This window comes from Pogona vitticeps, chromosome 1, assembly GCF_051106095.1.
Source record: "Pogona vitticeps strain Pit_001003342236 chromosome 1, PviZW2.1, whole genome shotgun sequence".
Lineage (NCBI taxonomy): Eukaryota > Metazoa > Chordata > Lepidosauria > Squamata > Agamidae > Pogona > Pogona vitticeps.
Genome location: NC_135783.1, coordinates 84851581 through 84873202, shown reverse-complemented (window position 1 = coordinate 84873202; position 21622 = coordinate 84851581). Strand labels below are relative to the sequence as shown.

At 40.2% G+C, this 21622-nt stretch overlaps 1 protein-coding gene and 1 long non-coding RNA gene across 3 annotated transcripts in view; one reads left to right on the top strand and one right to left on the bottom strand.

Moving 5' to 3' along the window:
- ARHGAP18 (Rho GTPase activating protein 18) overlaps positions 1–12447 on the bottom strand; it is a 107009-nt gene extending 94562 nt beyond the window's left edge. For both annotated transcript variants that reach the window (XR_013540629.1, XM_078383375.1), the window contains exon 1: positions 12065–12447. Coding sequence is in view for 1 of the 2 variants with exons in the window: in XM_078383375.1 (XP_078239501.1) it covers positions 12065–12108 (44 nt within the window). In the remaining variant the exon portion in view is untranslated. The remainder of the gene's footprint in view (positions 1–12064) is intronic.
- The window catches only part of LOC140706503 (uncharacterized), a 42662-nt gene that overhangs the window by 18333 nt on the left and 2707 nt on the right, over positions 1–21622 (top strand). The gene's annotated exons all lie outside the window — the stretch shown is intronic.

The window sequence follows — 21622 nt, the reverse complement described above, 5'->3', positions numbered from 1 at the left end:
TGTGATGGTCTTGATGGTGGTAAACTATGGTTGATGAGGCCAACATGGAGCTACCAGGATGGCATTGGCTCGCAACTGGCAGATCCTGACAATTGTCTGTTGAATAAGCGGGATGGGAGGAAAAAGACAGAGAAGGACAGCATCCCATGTCACCATGAAGGCATAGCCCAAAGAACCGTTGCCTCTCCCTGCTCCAGAGCAAACCTCTTTGCACTTTGCATTGATTTGAGTCGCGAAGATGTCGATGGCCAGTGTGCCCCACCTGCTGCAGATGTGGGCGAACGCAGAGTCGTCGACAACCCATTTGTGTGTTTGAGTGGTCAGGTGCCTCAGGTGATCAGCCTCATCATTGTCCTCTGTCAACACATGGATGGCGATCGGAAATATGTGATGATTGTACCATCACTCCCACTGGTCGATCACTAAGTACAGGAGGGACAAAGAGTGAGTGCCTCCCTGCTTGTTTATATAATAGAATGGCCATGTTGTCCATAGCCACTTGCACTCCGTGACCAACCAATGAGGATAGAAAGCGCGAAGAGCCTTGAATACTGCCAACATTTCTAGAAGACTGATATGTAGCAGTTTCTCTGAGCTGGACCACAGGGCGTGGATCTTGTGAACACCACAATGCGCGCCCCAACTTGTCGTGCTGGCATCTGTTGTGATCTATACTATCAGTTGAAATGGCTTGAAGGGTCAACCAATTAGAAGATGCAGCATGAAAGTCCACCATGTCAGTTCACGTGATAACTCTGGAGTCACACGAAGATGTTTGGCAGGGTTGTCTAATAACAGATTGAATTGAGACAGGTACCACGCCTGTAGGGAGCGCATCTTCAATCGAGCATGAGGAAGAGCAGATGTAGTGGAAGCCATAAGGCCTAAAAGATGTTGCATGTGATGAGTCGAAACCCTGGCGTATGGGCAGAATGGACAAATAGCACGATTCAATTTGTAAATCCTCTTGGAAGGGAGGAAGACCCTGGCTCTGTTGGAGTCCAGAACCACGCCAATGTAGTCCATGATCTGAGATGGTTGAAGATGGGACTTCGCAAAGTTGACCTGAAGGCCTAGATCTGCCAGAGTTTGTAGAGTAAAACTTATATCCTTTTGTGCCTTGGCTTAAGAGCCAGTGACGATCAACCAGTCATCTATATATGGAAAGACCATTATATTGTTCAGACGCAGGTATGCCAGTACTGGAGCTAGACACTTTGTGAAGGTCCTTGGGGTGGTGGCAAGCCCAAACGGAAGGGCGCAGAACTGGTACACTGACTCCATGAAGCTGAATTGGAGATATCTGTGATGATGCTTGTGGATAGAAATATGAAATGTCCTGTAAGTCTATCACCACAATCTGATTTCGGTATTGCCCATCTGGTGATGTCCATGCGTAGAGTTGCCTCTTGTGTTGTTGGAAAAGAGTGTTTGTGATGACCAGCTTGTTCTCTCGATAAAACTCTATTAGCCTTTGCCCTGCTTCGTTTTGAACTCCAAGGCCAAACTTGTCTGTTGTTCCTTTTATCTCTTGACTCTCTATTTCATAGAATGGGTCAATTTCAGCCTCTTCAGCATCGGTTGTTGGTGCATAAACTTGGGTGACTGTGATGTTGAAAGGTCTGCCTTGGATTCGTATTGAAATCATTCTATCAATCAAGTTGGTACATTCCTCTTTTTAAAAAAGGAATTTGTCCCGCAACTTTCAGCTTTGGATGAACACAACTGATTACCTTTACTGTTATCCACATCTGAAAAAATAACTCATTCTGTTTCTCATTGCTATTCTTTTCTTTGAATGTTGCCCTTTCAGGTGCATCTTTTGCAAAACACATGAAAATGCTCACCAGTTCCCTCAAGTGGCTAATTCTGCTCACTGCAGATTGAAAATAGTACAGTACAGTGTGCCTCTCTAGACAGTTACCCCGCATGAGCTTTTTCGCTAGACATTGACTTTTTGCGATCGCTATAGTGATTCGCAAAACAGTGATTCCTATGGGGGAATTTCGCTGGACAATGTTTGGTCCCTGCTTCGGAAACCGATCTTCGCTAGACAACTATTTTGACAATTCCCTCCGCACTCGCAAAATGGGTATTTTCGGGACCTAAGCTTCGCAAGACAGCTATTTAAACAGCTGATCAGTGGTTCGCAAAGCGGCTTTCCTATGGCCGATCTTCGCTAGACAATAACGATTCTTCCCCATCAGAACGCATTAAACAGGTTTCAGTGCATTCCAATAGGGAAATGCTTTTCGCTAGACAATGCTTTCGCTAAACAGCAATTTCAGTGGAACGGATTATCATCGTCTAGCAAGGCACCACTGTATTCTGACACACTCTTCTCAGATGCCTTGAATTACAACAGTCCCCAACAGTTGGAGATAGGAACAGCTATGTAGTCCCGTATGCTGAGAAAATGCTAGGTTGGCTGGAATTTTGTAGAAGGCATTCTTTCACATATTAATTCAGAGAACACTAATAACAAAATGATCTCCATCAATCGCCATCCACCTGGTACTTTCCTGATTATATCCAATAGGAGGAGCTCCAGGAATTTTAAATTACATCAATAGTTGGGGGGGGGGACAAGTTGGCTGGAAGAACTACATACAGACATCCTAAATGAAGCCTCCACACTGAAAGGCTTCCTTTAGGACGTCCACATGTATCTCTGAATATTAGATACTTAAACAAGCAGTGTGGGAAGGTCTTGCTTATGGATATTCCAGATATACAACTAAGCCATAAACTCTAAAGACTGGTGTGGAATCAGTGTTTTCCTGATTCCATTTGTCTTGAAGATAGCTTCTGAAATTCAAGTCCACCAGCCACTTTGGCCTTGACATAACAAAGTTGGCCTGAACATACATAATCTACACATGCATCAACAGTCCAATGTGGTGCCTGTTTAAGCCATAGATCTTAAAACTGACTTGTTCTGTCCCACTGGCATCTGCTCGCTCTCTCTCTCTCTCTCTCTCTCTCTCTCTCACTCACTCACTCACTCACTCACTCACTCACTCACTCACTCACTCACTCACTTTCTTTTGCTTGTACTTACCTGCTCTCTACGTGTGCTTGCTCTGCCTCTTGTCCAGATGCCTGTCACATTTGTGTGCATGTAAATGCTTGCCTGCCTGCTCATTCTCACTCTTGCTGTCTTTTTCACACGTGCCTGCTCTCTCTTGTTCTCTTCTGCACATTCTCTGTCTCTCCCACTCTGATTCATCTGCTTGTCTCTCATGCACACACACCTGCCCACTTTTACTTCCACACCTGCTCTCTTACACGCTGGTGCACATCCACCCTCTGTATCTACTCTCACTTTCATACACCTGCTCTCTGGTACACCTATTCTATTTCATACACCTGTCCTTGTTCTTTCAGGGTCTTGCTCTATCTTGTGTTGAGTCTCTTATATCCACTTACATTGGCTGTCTTGTTATTCACCTGCTCTTGTCCAGTCCTACTCTCACCCTCTTTCTTTTTGCTGCCCCCTCTCCCCGCTCTTTTTTTTTTCACTCATTAATTCCCATCGTCCCACAACAGCTCCCCATTCAAAAGGCAACAACAATCACCATCATCTTAGAACAGCAGAGCTGGAAGGGGAGCTATGGATCACTGAGTCAAATTTCTGTCAATGAGACAGAGTGGGAAATAAAACACCCATCTCTGGCTTTGCAGCCAGATACCAAACCCATGAGCATTATCTATCTATCTATCTATCTATCTATCTATCTATCTATCTATCTATCTATCTATCTATCTATCTATCTATCTATCTATCTATCTATCTATCTATCTATCTATCTATCTATCTATCTGTCTGTCTGTCTGTCTGTCTGTCTGTCTGTCTGTCTGTCTGTCTGTCTAATCTATCTAATCTTGAAAAAGAACAAACAGATACCACTCTGAGAAATGGTAAACAAAAGAAATACTAAAAACACAGTCAGAGCAGTAAGGCACAACAATCCATTTAAAAACCCTGTTCAGGCTGAGGGAAAGCCTGCCTGAAGAGAAAGAAAGGTATTTGCCTACTTGCGGAAGGACAACAAAGATGGAGCCAGCCTGGCCTCCTGTGGGACAGAGTTCCAAAGTCTGGGAGCAGCAACAGAGAAGGCTCTCTCACATGTCCCCACCAAACACACCTGTGAAGGCGGTTCAACTGAGAGAAAGGCAAGAGGAGAAGGGGACATCAGAGGACGAGATGGTTGGACAACGTCATCAAAACTACCAACATGAATTTGACCAAACTCTGGGAGGCAGTGGAAGACAGGAGGGCCTGGCGTGCTCTGGTCCATGGGGTCACGAAGAATCGGACACAACTGAAAGACTAAACAACAACAACAAAGACTTGGCATCAGATGGCATCTGAAAAACATCTTTCATCAATTTACAGAGCACGTTTTCTAAAAACATGTGAAACATATTGGTTGGTTAAATCCTCAGATGAAGGTGATTTTATCCTTGGGGTACTTAGGAAAAAAGTCATATGGGTCAGTGGTATAAATCACCCAGGAAAGTTGCTCTGCTTAACACTGCACAAAAAAGTAGACATAGAGAAATGTTGTTTCTTCACTGCCATCATAGCTACAAAGTAAAGGCACAGCTATGGATTATTGTTAATGACTCAGACTGCTTAATAGAAGTATTACATCCACCTACAGTCTAAGGTCAGAATTAAAACATATGCATGCACACACGTACGCACGCACACAGCATATCAATAGTAATCTCTCCCCTATGAGATTTTCATTCCGGGGCTTTTAGTCTAAGAGTATGAAGGATCTGTTTCCTGGAAACAAAAGAGAAAGCCTGAATTTTGGTTTGATGGACAACCTCTCCATAAAAAAGTTTCTTAAAAATATTTAAGCAATATTAAAATTTTTGTTTACAATTTTTAAGAACAATGCAGAATTGTTTCATGCTCAACTATGATCAACTGTTTTATCGATCAGTACAGCATAATTTTAGAAATAAAAGTGTCACTCATTTTATATATATGCTATAATCTGCTATGAATGTCTACTTAGAAGTTTTTCCATTAACATTAATAAGACTTACTGGAAAATAACGACATATAGGATTACTAGAAAAAGCATTGCAGTGCTGTTGTTGACAGTCTGATGTACTATACAATTCTCTTTTGTAACATTGGTGGCCACTTTGCTTCTGAATACTGTGTTGTCTTTTTGTCTGTCTCTTCTTTGTCTCATCCTGTTTGTTCACTGTTTCTTGCATTAGTCATTTGTATCTGTTCCACCCATTTCTGTCTCCTTTGTTAGTTGTTCTCAAGCATTCTTTCACATTTGTTCTGGATTTTCTTTTATTATACATAAACATATTTTAAATTTCCAATGGGTAGCAATGACAGTCTATTGCAGTAAAAATAATACTGCATGGCACCTTTAAAAAGGCTAGCAAATGTATTATAGTACATTGACTGTGATATATGAAGATATAAATTATGTTGCATATAATTCACTTCACTACATGCAACACATTTTATATCTTCATACATCAGGGAAGGGCAAGATGTGTCCCCCAGATGTTGTAAGACTGTAACACACACACCCCATCAGCCCTAACAAACATGGCAAATGGTGGAGGATGACAGAAGTTGCAATCAAATAACATATGGACAGCCATATGCTCCCACTCATGCCAAATATGTTCATAATTTTAATTACACATATATTTTTGTGGTCCATTACACATATGATGTTCACAATGAAGAGACTGAAGTTGTTAAGGAATGTTTATACCTTGGTTCAGTCATCTGTCCAAATGGAAACTGCAGTAAGCAAATCAAAGAAGGCTGAAACTGTGAAGGGCAGCTACAAAGGAACTAGAAAAGATTCTTAACTGTATGGATGTGTCCATGGAGATCAAGGTCAAGATCATTCCTACTATGGTGTTCCTAATTACTATGTGTCCTATGTGTGCAAACTAGGTAATGAAGAAAGCAGAGAGCAATGTTCACCTGAATGTAACACTGCAAGAGAGCTCTGCCTTTCTGGATGACCAAAAACACAAATAAGAAAAGTGAAGCCTGAGCTTATTCTAGAAGCTACGATTATACAGTACTGATAATATCATGATCTGAACATGTAATGAAAAGATGACTCACCTGAAAATAAAATAGTGCTAAGAGAAGTGGAAGACAGCAGATACAGAAAAACTAATTCAAGATCAATTGATTCAATAAAGAAAGCCACAGCTGTGAGCAAGGTAAATTAACTACGTAAAATAACCACAGATGGAGCCCTGTCAGTCTTTTGCAGCAAGAAGTGCCGTGTGGAACCTTAAAGAGTAACAAATTCTGGATGACATAAACTTTTGGGGAGTTCTTGGTCTGCAGCTTCCTTCTTCAGTGCATGATACATCAGCATTCTTTTAGATGCCACATGCCTCTTTGTTGTTCTAAAATAATAATAACTTTCAATTAACCAGCTAATCTAATGAACTTAGATATTTTGGGAGGCAATATATATATTATATTGAAATATTATACACTTCCACACCCATGATGACATGCATTCTTCAGTGGGAAAGGAACAACAAGAAAAACATTGGTGTTTCTTCATGTACCTTACATTTCTGAAGAGATGAGCATAATATAAGGTGAAAGTGTATAATATTTCTGTTCCTATTCAGATACTAAACATGTTCCACTCACTAAGTGTCCTTTTCAAAGAAGAGCTTACCTAAGTTAATGTACTTAGGGCCACTGACTTTTTAAATCTCATTCAGCTGGACGAATTAATTCTTATTTTTTTATTTATTATTTATTTTATTTATTTGAATTATACCCCGCCTATCTGGTCTACTCGACCACTCTAGGCGGCTTTTCTTGCTTCACACAAAGTAGTTCTCAGTCCTCATTTAGTCAGCAGATTTGATGAGCTCCGTGCTTGATAACGTAGGGTGCCGCTGCCAGTCAGTCTGTACTCATCTGAATATCATGTCCTTTCTTCAAATACCTGGGCTTCTTTTTGCAAACAATAATATTATTGTAATGTTCTATACTTTTGTTTTAATAGGAAAGTCCTATAATCAGAAACTACAGAATTGAATTGTCCGTACTCATACATATTGTTATTATACACATCTGTCTTTCTAATGAATTATAAACTTGCCTTTGTATTTAACTGTTCTATCCTTGCCTCAATTAGAGTGAGTTAAATGTGTACTTTCTTGACTCAATCTTTTTACATTCTCGGTAGACCATAAATTATAGTTTTATGTGTCTTCCTAATCCTATCAAATAAGGTTTAAAAATACAGCTATCTCTTATTATATCTGCCCCATCAGTACATATTCAGTATTCTGTATACAAAGTCAGCTCATATTTTCACATGTAAGCAAACGCTATTATTATAGTGGTTTATTGTTTAGCTGTATTTCATACTATAGTAAATAGCAAAAGAGGCTATATACTTAAGATCAACAGGTGCGGATACATCACAGTGATCTGCATTGTACAAAATTTGGGCAGCAGATAGTATGACACAGAGAAAAATTTACGGCAGTTGCCTAGTACGTAGCACAGTACAACTGCAAAGGCCCACCTCCACCATAATGTGAAATTATGTTAGATCAGAGCTATCTACCCTATTTAGGCCTATCAGCATTTTAGCAGTTTTGTATTATGAAATGGAAAATTCTGTCACACCTGGTTCCACATATTTCATTTCAAAAATAAATAAATGACTTGAATAACAGCAGGTCAAAATAAGGAGCGCTTCAGCTAACCCAATAGCTCACAAACATGGTAACAATGGATTAGGTCTGGGCAATGAAGTCAGAAAGTACTAAACCAGACTAGTCAACATATAGGCATGATAATCTATGCATATTTTCACATTTATATATTTCTTGACCCAGCACACACATATATATACTTTCAAGTGCTACATAATGCATAGCCAGATAAGATGCCTAATGATAACATTCATATTCAGTTCATTATATGAGCTGCCTAACGCTTGTCTGTGGCAATTCAAATTGATTAAGTTGAAAAGGAAGACCATTTTTTTTTTTCAAATATCTACTCTCTAGCTGGTGCCTCTTCTTTTCCCATCTATGACTGCATATTTTTAACTACCTTTTCACATCTAGGACTGTTCTGTGGCATTGTGATTGGTTAATTAATCCTAGAATTATGTAGATGTTACTAATTTCACTTTTAATGATAGATGCAAGCATATATTAGAAGAAAATCCATTTAGATGTCCTGAGGAATCAGTAATGAAATGAAATAATGAAAATAGTTCAGGATTTTTCCCATTGTCAATTGTATTTTGTCATGCAACCAGAGGCTTCCCTACATTTGGAATGGGATAACAAAAAAAAGAACGTAAGATGAAGGCATCACCAGTTTTCTGTTTAATCACCAGTTCACAGTTTAATCAACTTATAATTTTTGAAGTGAACAATGGCATAATAATAAATTAAATATCTCATACAAATGTGCCTTCGTTTTTCTCAGCTGACTCAAGCTAATTTTGTCTGCTTTTTTGTTTTGGTTTTTCCTTATGTCAGCTCCTCGCATTTTTTGTTTGTTTTTTCCATGGCTCTGGAAAGGGAGGTACATATATTCCACTCAGTGTGAATATAGAAAAGAGTACCCATTTGGATCCATATGCTCTTACAGCTTCATCATGAGAGACTGGGAAGCAGAAGTGTATTGCTACTAAATGGGTATCAGGGAAATTGTGGATTTAAGGTCATAGTGAGGCAGAGAGAGAAGGAACCCAAATTCTTTGGGCTGAGTGTGAGGCAGAAATGATACAGAAAAGAGTGATGTGCAATGTCAGAAAGGAAACAAATATCTAAGGAACTGTAGAAGTTCCAGAAATAAAATAAATAGCACATACAGGAGAATTTGACGATGAGCAAATAGGTTGATGTACTGCACTGTTCATACAATCCTTATTTCTCCCAGTATACTTATAGCAATGGGTCTCACGGATGCCATCAAAGCGGTGAAGTTAGGGTATGGGATATTGAACTTCGGGACCATGTTGGCCAGTTAGGGAAGTCTAACTTTCTTAAGAAATCTGCTTTTATCACCTCCTCGTATTTAGCTAGCACTATGTCATCTAAAGCCATAAGGCCTTTTACGCTGGCTAGGCTTAATGTACTACCTTCTAAGCTTCTGGAGGGAAGATTTCGAGGCTTGCCTACATCAGATTGTCTCTGCCCTTGTTAATAGTGATAAAGTTGAATCAGTTGGTCATGTTCTCCTTTTCTGTACTTGATATTGGGATCTTCGTATGGAGCTTTTACTACCTATTATCTGTAAATCTCTCGGGAGATCAGAAGAAGATTATGTACAGATGCTACTCTCGGACAAATTTTGTGCTGCAGCATTGGTTAGTTGTGTTCAGATGTTTGGGTAGGTAATTTTAGATTGATAATATAATGCTTTTAATATAACACACTGAGGTTTTACTTATACTAAGGATTTAAATGTCATTAACTGGAGAGTAGGGGTTGTTTTATCATGTTTTATTGGAAATTCTATAATTCTGCCTGATTTTACGAAACTACAGTTATATGTATTTTATATTGATTTGGTTTTACTGGTCTTTGACCGTAATAAAGTATTATTCTTCTTATTTACATGTGATCTTGAAGTTTGCCAAGTGAAAACCATTGGCAAACAAGGAAATTTTAGTGGCGGGACTAAACTTTGTCCAAACTTTTAGAAAGTTGAACAATTTTTTTGAAGTGTATGGAAGTGTGAGGGAACAAAATATGTCCAAGCTGTGAGAAAGAATATAGGCATGAAGCATATGGATGGCCTGGATAATGTTGGTACTTCATATGCCACTACCAGTAACACTTTAGGAAGCGAGGTATAAATTTTTGAATCTGCCCATGAGACTGGGGATCTTCACAGAATCAATTCTGAGCGTTTATGTGTGACTGTTGCAGTGTGGGAGGAAAACTGTTTAGGGCAGCCTCCACACTGTAAAAATAACAGATGCATTGGGACCAAGATTCTAAATGCTGTTATCAATAGCAGTTCTATTCATTTCAATTTGCAATTTAAGAATTGAAAAACTTGAACTATTCAATATGAAATTACGTTTCAAATTTATTAACAGATAGGGAAGTGTCATTCAGTAGTTGCTGTGGCAGGTATTTATGAAACAGTAGTTTTACACTTCCTTCATATTATACAAATAAACACAAGCAAAGCTGTCTCTGAGAAGTTCTCCCTTCATTTAGTAACTACAAGAGCCAAGAGAAATTTAGCTCCAGGCTAAATTTCTGCATGCTTATTACCTCATTGCAAAATGACTTCTAACATAATGTGATGCCAAATATAGACATATCACTATCACACACAGTATTTCAAAATTTATGCAGGGATCATTTGGACAAATGTAAATTGAAATGCTGCCTTTTGTGAAACAATGTATTTAGCAGATTATCAGGCAGGACTTGCATTAAATTTAAAGCATGAATTTTCCAGCAAACATGCTGAGCATATCATTTTCAAAAGCAATCTTGAAAACAGCAAGATATTGGGCTAAATCCAAACATAGTCCCAGCTAAAGAAGATACAGTATGTTGAAATGAGTGGGATCTATTAGGTGCAAATAAGTAAAATTCTGTTCACTTCAAGAAACAAACAAACAAAAAATGCCAAAACAGTAGATTCGAATAGAATCTTCCTTCATTCAATGATTCTCCATTTACTTTTGTATTAAAGTCTTAATTCTATTGTACAGACATAGTGTAATTCATGCTTAATGAAGTTCTTCTTGTGCTCTTTATAAATATTCTTTACAAAGGGAAGCAACTCAACTAGCAGATTCTCATTTGAGAGCAGCAGTGTCCCAAGAACACATTTACCAAGTGAAAGCACATTTGAACACCTATTGCTTATCCTCCAGGATGGTATGATATTTACTGTATTATCTATATAATGCATACTTCTTCAAACCTTTCCCTCAGTGCACTCTTTTCCTTTTATGTATGCACACACACATACACACATATATTTGCCTCTGTGCTGACAAAAACTTGGAATTATTCAGCAAATCTGCAGTTTCTAGGTATTTCTCTCTTTGTAATACATTCCTGTTCTTGATATTTTAATGGCCAAATAATGCTATTCCTCTGCCTTGTTTTTGCGTAATACACGCAGTTTTCCCCCTCTTGTGGGGCAGCTCATGGAGATCAGAGCTGGAAATGTTACTTCTTTGAACAGGCAAAAGGAAGGAAGACATGCCAGATGTAGGGGAGTGATATCAGGAGACACGGATCTCATTGTCTCATGTGCTCCCAGAGGCATCTGGTGGGGCCACTGTGAGATACAAGAAGATAGGCTAGATGGGCCCTTGGCCTGATCCAGTAGGGCTCTTCTTATGCTCTTATGTAAGACAAAAACGTTTTGGCACCTTGAAGACTAATTGCTATATTTTAATGTGAGCTTTTGTGGACAAGTCCACAAGGAAGTGGGATTGTCCAGGAATACTCGTATTAAAATATAGCAGTTAAGTCTTTAAGGTGCCACAACGTTGTCCTCCTTACTTTACTTTTGTTTTTGCCTGATATGCTAGCAAAGACTGACTACCTCTTTTAATACTACTTTTTAACTACTACTTTCACAGTAAGACGAGCAGCCATACTGACTAGGGAGTTCTGTACTCCAGGCAGCAACTTTCCCAACTCTTGACTGTGATACTTGCTTGATAGACATGGGTTAGAAAAGGAAATGCCTAGATGCTGCAAGCGTGCTGCGTGATTTGTAAGCATGTGCGTACAGAGCAAGAAAAGAGTGTGCCGCACATGGATGGGAGACCGAGGCAGTAATATCCAAATTAGGTGTGTGAAGGGTTGGGGTGGTAGAAGACGGGGCGGAAAGGCTGCCTGATCTTTCTGAGGAGGGGCAATGCGTCCCTGTGTGGGAGAAAGAGAGACCGGGCTGAGTCGGCCGCGGCCACGGGCTAAAGGAAGAGCCGCCTCCCCGCATCTTCCCTTGGGGAGCCAAGAGCGCGCGCGGGCCCTGGCAGCCGCGTCCGGCGACTATCATTGGCCGCCTTACCTGAGGTGGAAGTAGTGCACGAGCTTGGTCACCATGGTAACCATATTGGCGGGATCCACCTTCTTCGGCTGAGGGTTCCACAGAAAGTCCGAAGCGAGTTTGGGGATGGCAGGGGCTTTCCTGGAGAAGGCGTCGACCTCGCTCAAGTCTTCCTCTTTTTTGCCTCCAGTCCCTCCCGAGGACAGAGAAGACGCAAAACCGGCTTGGGTCCTTTCACCTGCTTAGCATGATGGACCCCCGACGTCCTCTTGCTCCTATTGCCGTATGGCTGCTGCTCCGACTACTGGTGTTAAGGGGGCGGAAGAGGCGCGAAGAGCAGCAGGAGACGCCGGCAGGAGACCCTCACATCTGCGCGGGCACCAGGCGGGACCGTCCGTCTAGGGCCGGGCTCCTTGGCGGGCGAGCTGCGCCTCTTGCAGCTACAACGGAGGGCTCTTCCCCCCCCCGCGCACTCTCCCCGCACACGCCGTAGCTTAGGCGCGCACAGAGCGGGGGGGGGGTAGGAAGGGTTGCAGACCGCCAGCTGTCTTTTAATCACCCCTGAGGAGGCACGACCAGTGACCTCTGCTGCAAAGCTCTTCGCCAGCAGGACTGCTATCCAGACGTCTGGTGGAGCGCCCGTGCTTTTTTAATAACTGCCTGACAGGCAGAAATTCAACAAGACCAGCTCCCTCTTTCCCCCACTGATGAATTTTGTCTGTCATGCAAAGGGGAAAGTTGGGGTTAGAAGCCTTACTATTAAGCAGCTTCTCCAGTGTCGCCAGCAAAGTGTTACTGAATTTGTTGTGGTTTTTATTTTTAATTGACACAGCGGGGAGAGACGTTTGTGAGAGCTCTTCCACCTCATGTACCAAAGTAACTTGATCAGTTCTACAAAAAGCAGGATTAGCGACGCTGGCTATAAGGCAAATCCTGAAATCTGTTTTAGGGTAATGCCATCTTACCTGATGTAAAGATCTCAAAAACTTGCATGCATTGTGTGCTTATTTGCCTAATAGAGGTATTATCCTAATGCAAATTTTGAAATTTGATCAGACTGAGATATTAGATGTGTTGACATGTATGTGTTCACGTGTGTATGTTTGCTTGCTTCTGAAAGTACAAGTAGATACAGAAACACTGTTTTACAGGCAACACAATACTCAGAATAATGAACAAGTGAGGGTCACCATGGTGATTGTGGAAAAAGTCTTCATTATGTATGGCAGCTATTTTGTATCATGTGTATATTTCTGACAATGGTAATATTGTACCAGAACTGAATATTGCATGCAACTACAAACCTTAATGTCAATAAATAAGTGGAATACAAAATGTTGACTTCAAGTTATAACAGGTCAGACAGATTACCAATGTTTCACAAGTCTGCAAAGCATTACAAAGAGGAATGATCTTAAGTGAGCAAAAGAGTTGTATAAACAGACAAAAGTCACCAAAGTACCCTTATGGGAATTACTCTCAGGACTACTCTTATAGTATTTTTAAAAAAATCTGTGGGGAAAAAAATAAAATTATATGTCATATGTGATCTAAATTGTTTTATGATATATGCATCTAAGCACATACAACAAGGCATACGTTTAAAAGCTTATCATATATATTTTTAAGAACACAGAAGTGCTTTCAACCATAGGAAAAGTACAACCTTTGGAAAGTACATGCTGGTACAGTACTGATTTTTTTAATAATGTTGACATGCATTCATTGCACCTCAAAATGTCCCTACAGGACTGCCAATTTTTTTCAGGTGCTTGTTACTAAAGTTTGACAGGCAAAAATATACATGGCACACTTTTCTTGGCATGGAAAATGTCACATGGCACTGTTTTCACTCAGTTGCGGCTATTCATGAGCCAATAAAAAGAAATTGGCAGTGATTGCATGTATGAATTAACATTCACAGAGCTCTTCTCCACTCTTACAAAGGTGTGACTACTGGGTGAAGTGGAAGCTAAATACCATATGACAATCTCTGCTAGCCAGCTCAAAGGAAAATCCTGCAATTCACAAGATGTCAAGGCAATAATAAAAGTTTTACGTCATCAGCTATCACCGTTGTACAGCTATTATTTGGGGTGTTACACTTCAATTTGCAATGAAAAGATATGATGTAGACCACATGGTCTGCAGCTGTGATAAGCTAACAGGGGAAGAGGGGAGATTAAAGCCTTAGTCATTACCTGAGCAGATGGATAATTATATAGGCCCTTAATCTGAAAAGTAAATGTAATTAAATCACATTTGAAAGTTATATAAAAAGTTTAATCTTTAAGCATTGCTACTCATTAATAAAGATTTAATTTTATGGTGCAATTTTGGGTAGATTAGATTTATCTGATAATATATATAATTTGACATTAAAACTTCAGTTACCGAAACAAAAAATATCTATTTAGAATGGGAAATTCTGAAAAGCAGGCATTCACCCAGTGTTGGTATTTTGCAGTACTGGTATAAAAGGTTTGAACCTTTGCATTACTGAATCTGAGCCCAATAGTAATAATGTGGTACTCAGAATTTTATATCTGGCTGCAGAAATGCTTGACAGTCATATACTGTATCCTTTTCTAGGTCTCAAGTCCAATTTGAGTGAGAAATTGCCCTAGAGCCAGTGCTTAGAGGTGGACAAGAAAGTATACCTTATTGATGTTTTGTGGTGGTTCCAGTCTTTCTTGGAAAGCAGAATGCGTTCATTGGCTGATGCTGCTTTTGCCTTTGAAATCAAGACTACTGAAACCCATTGCCTTTGAAATCAAGACTAATGTAAACACTAATCTTCTCTCCCATTTTTAAAAATGTTTATGGAAGTCATTGTGAGATTGACACCAGCACATTTCTCCTATCCTGGCCATGCTGCATTGGCTGCCCATCCGTTTCCTCATTGACTTCAAAGTTTTAATGCTTACTTATAAGGCCCTAAAAGATTTGGGACCTCGATACCTGGCGGAAGACCTGCTCCCACCAAGATCTACCCGATCTACCCGCGCGAGCCAGGAAGTGAGGCTGAGGAGGCTGATGCCGAGGGAGGCCTGGAGGGAAAAGACTCGAAACCGGGCCTTCTCGGCGGTGGCTCCTCGCCTTTGGAACAATCTCCCTCCTGAGATTCGCGCGGCCCCTACGCTGGGTACATTTAAAATTCAATTAAAACTTGGCTTTACATCCAGGCCTTCCCTCCTGTCAGCATTTAACTTCCTCTCTTTTTGCTGTCTATCATTTATTATTTTTTTGGAATGTTTTGTTATCGATGATGTCAACAGATTTATATTATTTTAATTGTATATATGTTTGTTGTTAGCCGCCCAGAGTGGTAGAATATACCAGATGGCCGGGATATAAATCAAATAAATAAATAAATAAATAAATTTTGTGTCATCAGTATGAGAGCTGCCCTTATACTTCGATTCTGGAGAACTCTTGGAAGTTCTGAAGATAAGATATAGGTAAGCAAACTGAAACATTGTGGATGGTATGCCAATGGATTGGCTCATGGTTGTCTCATAACTCACTTCTGTATTTAAAGAATTTTATGTCATTTACACAGAGAGAGAGAGTGTAGGCAAATATATATACATATATACATGCACACACTGATTATTTCAACAGACTGCTGCATAATTTATGTTATAGCTGTTAACATTCCTTTAATATTTGATAATGAAAAAATGCATAATCAAAGTCTCACCTTATCAATTTAGATAGGAGCCAGTTTTCTGTCAAATTCATTCTCTAAATGAAAGTATATTGTGTATGCACTCAAAGCATGGGTAGACATAATTTAAGCTGCAGACTGTGGCTAGCCTATGGTTATTGCACAATAGGGTGTGAAACAGAATTAATGATAATATGAGGTGGACTTGACTATGTAAAGCATTAAGGAACTTTGGTTCATTAGACAGCTAAATGTTTTATTTTTGTCCCATTCATAAAACTTCAGTTGCTTGTAAAATGTATACCTGGAGGTCTGTATATAAGCTAGGTTTGCAGTCCAACTTTAAGGACATCTAGATCATTAACATTCAGATAAAATCTTTATGTTTGGGCAATAAAGAGGGCTCAGGTGGGCTCAGGACTGCCCAAACCAAGTAGCGCGATTACAAGATTTGTTCCAAAGAGAGAAGGAACAAGGAAGGCTTCAAGGAGTGATTATGTGGCAGAGCTTATTAATATCACAGAACTGATTCCAGATAGGCTGCGGAAAGAATTCAAGCCGTTGATTGAATTCCATCTGAGCTGTCCAGGCAAATGTGCACTAAAACACAATTTTCTGTGATATTTAACACAAGGGAAAACACAGGAGTAGGTTGAATAATTCCTGAGTGAGCATTGGAGAAAGCCACTAGCAGGCCACCATCAGAGAAAATTTGAGAACCTAAGCTCCAGGAAGCAGCAAGAAGTTCTGTCAGAAGGGGTCTGAAATTTGGAGAAAGCATTCAGTATATGTTCAACCCATTCTCTTTCCCATTATTCCCATGTAAGAAGAAATGATGCACATATTCTAATTCATCCCAGCACAAGGAAGAATTACAGGCGAGAATTCTCACATATAGTCTGTGAACACAATAATTCTTACATGTCATCTCCTTTTTTTCATCTATGCAGTAAAGCTGAAAAAAACTCTAAAGGAAGCATAGTGCCAAAATATAATCTAAATAATACTTCTGAAGAATTTAAAGTCTGATTTGCACTCCTAAACTCAATTGACCATGCACCAGAAGAACTGTGAAGCAAAACCAGAGATAGGAGGGGGGGAAGCAAAGAGGCAATTAATTGCTGTAGGAAAAAAGAAGAAACTAGTTGAATGACAGAAGAAACACTGAAATTTGCTCAGGACAGATGAGAGGCAAAAGTAAAAGGTGACCGAAGTAAGGGCAAAACCCTGAATGCAGCTTTGTGACTGTCGCATAGACACAAACAACCAGGACAAAGAAATTGAAGAGAGCAACAAAGGGGGGGGGGACAAGAGATCTCTTCCAGAAAATTGAAGAAATCAAAGGGACATTAAAGCCTAGATTAAGAATGCTGGGTGACCAACGGGGAAACACACTATCTGACCAGGAGAAACTGTCGTATACCGTATAGGAAGACTTATACAGAAGGCAAAAAAAAAAAGAATAACAGACTCCTTTAAAGTCTATTATGAAGCATCTGAAGTTCTGGAAGCCAACATGAGAGCTGCTCTGAAAGCTCTAGGAAGAAACAAATCACAAGGGGTAGATGGAATACCACTAAAACTGTTCCAATCCACAGAGACTGAATCTGTTATAATCCTAACAGAATATGTTAAAAATATGGAAAATGAAACAATGGTCCACAGACTGGAAATGCTCAATATACATTCCAAACCCTAAGAAAGGAGGACCATTGTTTTAATTTCTTGTGCAAGCACAGTGATGTGCAAAGTGTTGCAACAAAAGTTTTTAACTTATAAGGAGCAAGAAATGCTTGAAATTCAACTGGGTTTTGAAAAGGAAGAGGAACTTGAGATCATACTGCAGATATCTGCTAGCTACTGGAGAACACCAAAAAAAATTTCAGAAGAAAATCCATCTATGCTTTATAGAGTACTGTACAGCTAAACCCTTGACTGTACTGTAGATCATGGCAAACTATGGGTTGTTCTGAAAGAAAGGGGTGTGCCTCAGTGTTGGAAACCGAGTAATCAAAAACATTATTAACACAATATAAAACCTCTAATCCTTTATAGTCTCGTATTTGAAACCTTGCATTTCCCTAGCTAGTAGCTTGTTGATTGTCCATACCTGGTTGCACATTACCTAAGTTGCAAGATCAGACCATTTGCCATTTTAAAATATGGGAGCTGTTAGGATGAAAACAAAGACTAAACAATTCTGACCTAGTAGAGCAAGAGCGCTGAAGCTGATGCTTAAAATAAAAGGCATTATGTTAAGAATAGATTCCTGATTCACTCATGGATTAACTTGAGTCATAATCCAGTAATGCCTTATATACCATAAAACCATGTACTACAAAATACATGTTCAAAATGTGTCATAAATGGTTTAAAGAAAACAGAGTAATGCACTGTATCATCCCACATTTTACCTTCTAGTCTATGCGCAACATGAGTATTGTAATCCCATACAAGAATTCAGAACGACTTGGTGACAATTCTGGAAATCTTAATTCCGCATCAAACAACTCCTTTTTGTAAACAAAAAGTAGTATCCACCCATCCATTATCAGCAATCCAATATTGACATTCCCAAAGTCATGCTTATCTGGATTTGTGCATGCATAAGACTATGTGTGTTGCTATGCGTTCTTATTATTATTGGCTAATGATATAGCAAATATCTAGTGACAAAGTGTAATTAAGCAACTAAGCTTCTCTAGGTGTTGCTCAGTTGTACACATGGCACAGTTGGTTTCCTGACCCATTAAGCATAATAGTATCTGGCATTTAGGTATGAAATGAGGGGAGGACTGGTGTAAATGTTAATGGCTGTGAATATCATAAATGCAATGGTGATTCAGAACAACAAGCTATAGGTTTTCATAATAGAATTTTAGAGTGGGGAGAAGGGTCCTTTATTTATTTATTTATTTTATTTAATTAATTTATATGCCGCCCACACTACCCAAAGGTTTCTGGGCGGCTTACAAAATTTAAAATACAATAAAAATTCAAAACAATTAAAATACAATTAAAATATATATAAAAATTGCCATCAGACCCACAGCTAATATTTAGAAACTATCTCCCAAAGGAAGTGTTACTTATTCACAAAACACAGTCCATTATAGTTTCCTTCCTCTCAGTTTTCCAGTGGCACATATCATAAAATGGCGGATGAGCCACTTGCTTTTTACTTTATATTTTGGTATCCTTACCTATGCTTTTTTAAAAGCTAAAATATATGACATATTTCTTTAAACTTGAAAAGAGTCAGGGAACAGCTTTATGGATATCATTGAGCATCCAACCTTTCCCCTCCTCCCCATAACAGAGCACTGCACACATGCACTCAAAAGGGTAAGGCAAACAAACAGACTCAGAAATATGTAGGCACTATTATACAAGGTTAGGGGACACCAGCCCAGTAGTATGCTGAAGGCTAACATAGAAGCATCTTTATGGCTGGCCATTAGAGATGGGGGTATTCGTATATGAATACGAATACCCCCGCACAGGTGGCGATAACGAGGGTCCAACCCCCTAGGGCCAGACTGTCCAGTCACAATTCTGCTGCTGCCGCCGGCTCCGCAATCCTTCCTATCACTCCGGAGCTCACGATTGGCGAGCCACTCTTTGACCTGGCAGGGAAGCTTGTCATCCCGCCTCCTGCCAGGAGTGGCAAGCTGATCACGAGCTCTGGAGTGATAGGAAGGATCGCGGAGCCGGTCGCAGCAGCAGAATTGCGAGTGGATGGTCTGGCCCTCGGGGGGCTGGACCCTTGTTATCACCACCTGTGCAGGGGTATTAGTATTCGTATATGAATACCCCCATCTCTACACTGGCCATCCATTGCAGATGAAAGGAAAAGAGGGCAACTAAAATGTTTCTTGTGAGAAGGAGGAAGTGATCTGGGAGGAAATGACCTAAGAGCACAGTCTACAAGTGGTCACTTACAAAAAAAGAGAGACAAGGAGGCCTAGTTCCAGCTGGCTTCCACTCTGTCTGTTGTTGCCATCTAGATTCTTCAAATATTGTTGCCATACTTATTGTGTTGCAACTACTCTTGCACTGTGAGCCAAAGAGAGCAATGAATTGTTATCATCATAGCCCCTTTAAAAATTGCCAACTGTTGTGACATACAGTATATTGTCATATTACACACACACACACACACACACACAGAGAGAGAGAGAGAGAGAGAGAGAGAGAGAGAGAGAGAGAGATTTATTGACTGACAAGTAGAATAAAATGCTTTTGAAAAATTATTTCTGTGCACATTTCTGCATACAATTCTTTGAGCATATCAATGATCCCAGGCAGATGAATAATAAACAGATTAGTGTAACACATCATATGTTCATTAATCCCACAGTGTTCGCTGTAGAAAAATTTGATTCTTCAAAAAAAAAAAACCTCCTGTTTATAAATATGGAATTTAGTACTTATGTATCCACAATTCAAAATGCCAGGAAACAGCCCAATATTGCTGTGGAATATCATGTCCTCTACCATTCACAAAGTGACACCATGAAGGGGAAAGTCCCACAGTCTGACTTCTTTTTTCATCAGTTAAGCACTTCTCACCCAAACACAAAGCAATTGCTAGGGTTGTTTTTTCAACAAGTGTGAATGGTAGTGAACACAAGAGCATATTCTGTAGACCATCTTGATTACTGCCATTGGTGTTGTTGGTATTCAGGTTGCCCTTTATTATGTAAAGTTTGGCATCCTTTTGCTGGCCACATGGGCATGATTTTGCACAGGCATCCTTCAGTCTCGAGAGACTATGGTAACATGCTCTGTATCGAGGAGTGTCCTCTCCAGAGCATGAAGCCTAGGTAAAGTAATATGGAGGACAGGCTGTTACCCAAGCAACAGATCCCCCCCTCTCCACATTGCTGAAATGGTCCAATGGAAAGGCAAGAGCCAATACAACTGGTTACAGCAACGTCGCAGGAGTTGGCAGAACGACACAAACTGCCTTCGGGACTCCAGCTCTGGATCTTGCCTCTAGGTTAATTCCTGAAGCCTTTTCCATGAGTGGATATAGCCACAAGGCAGTGGAGTTTTGAAATCAGAGTTTTCCTTCTCCTAGATGGGCAGCCTTCCATGGCTGACAAGCCCCACCTACCCGGCCTGCTCTTTAATAGTGTGGAAGTGTGATCCGACCCTTAGAACTTTCCTGCTTCCTAGGTGTATGCAATTCTAATTGGCTTTCCTATTTACCATATTAGGGTCAGAGATAGAATCAGAGAATTTGGCCATGTGGTGGGGGAGACCAAAAGAAAGCCCAGGGGGAAAAAAACAAAAATAAAACCTCCTCAGCAAAATGTCCATGCAAACATACCTGACCTTCAGCCTTGGCCCAGCTTCCCAGGGAAAAGGGCCCAGGGCCCTGGGACACCCTCATTTAAAGCAGAAAGCCCCATCCCCTAGGCCTTGCGGTGTGGGAGACCAAAAGAAAGCCCAGCAAAAAAACAACAACTCCTCAGCAAAATGTCCATGCAAACATACCTGGCCTTCAGCCTCAGCCCAGCTTCCCAGGGAAAAGGGCCCAGGGGCCTGGGACACCCTCATCACCCTCATTTAAAGCAGAATGCCCCACCCACTAGTCACGACACATCAGAAGTGACTTGACAGCACATACATCTTTGGAGTGTTTTTCTTAATTACTAAACAACTGTATAGTGGTAAGGGGGGGGATGGTTGGAACCAGGATAGGATATAGGCACCAAAGCTTTGCTAATATCAGGTAACACCATCCCCAGCCACAAAGCAAGAAACAGTAGTTTCATAGTTTAAACAAGCAAGCTTTTGAATATTTGTTCTCTCTTCTTTTAAAAATATTTTTAAAAATATTTTTACAACCAGGCACAGAATCCCTTTCCCAGCACCAATGCTTGTTTGGCTAGGAAGCAACT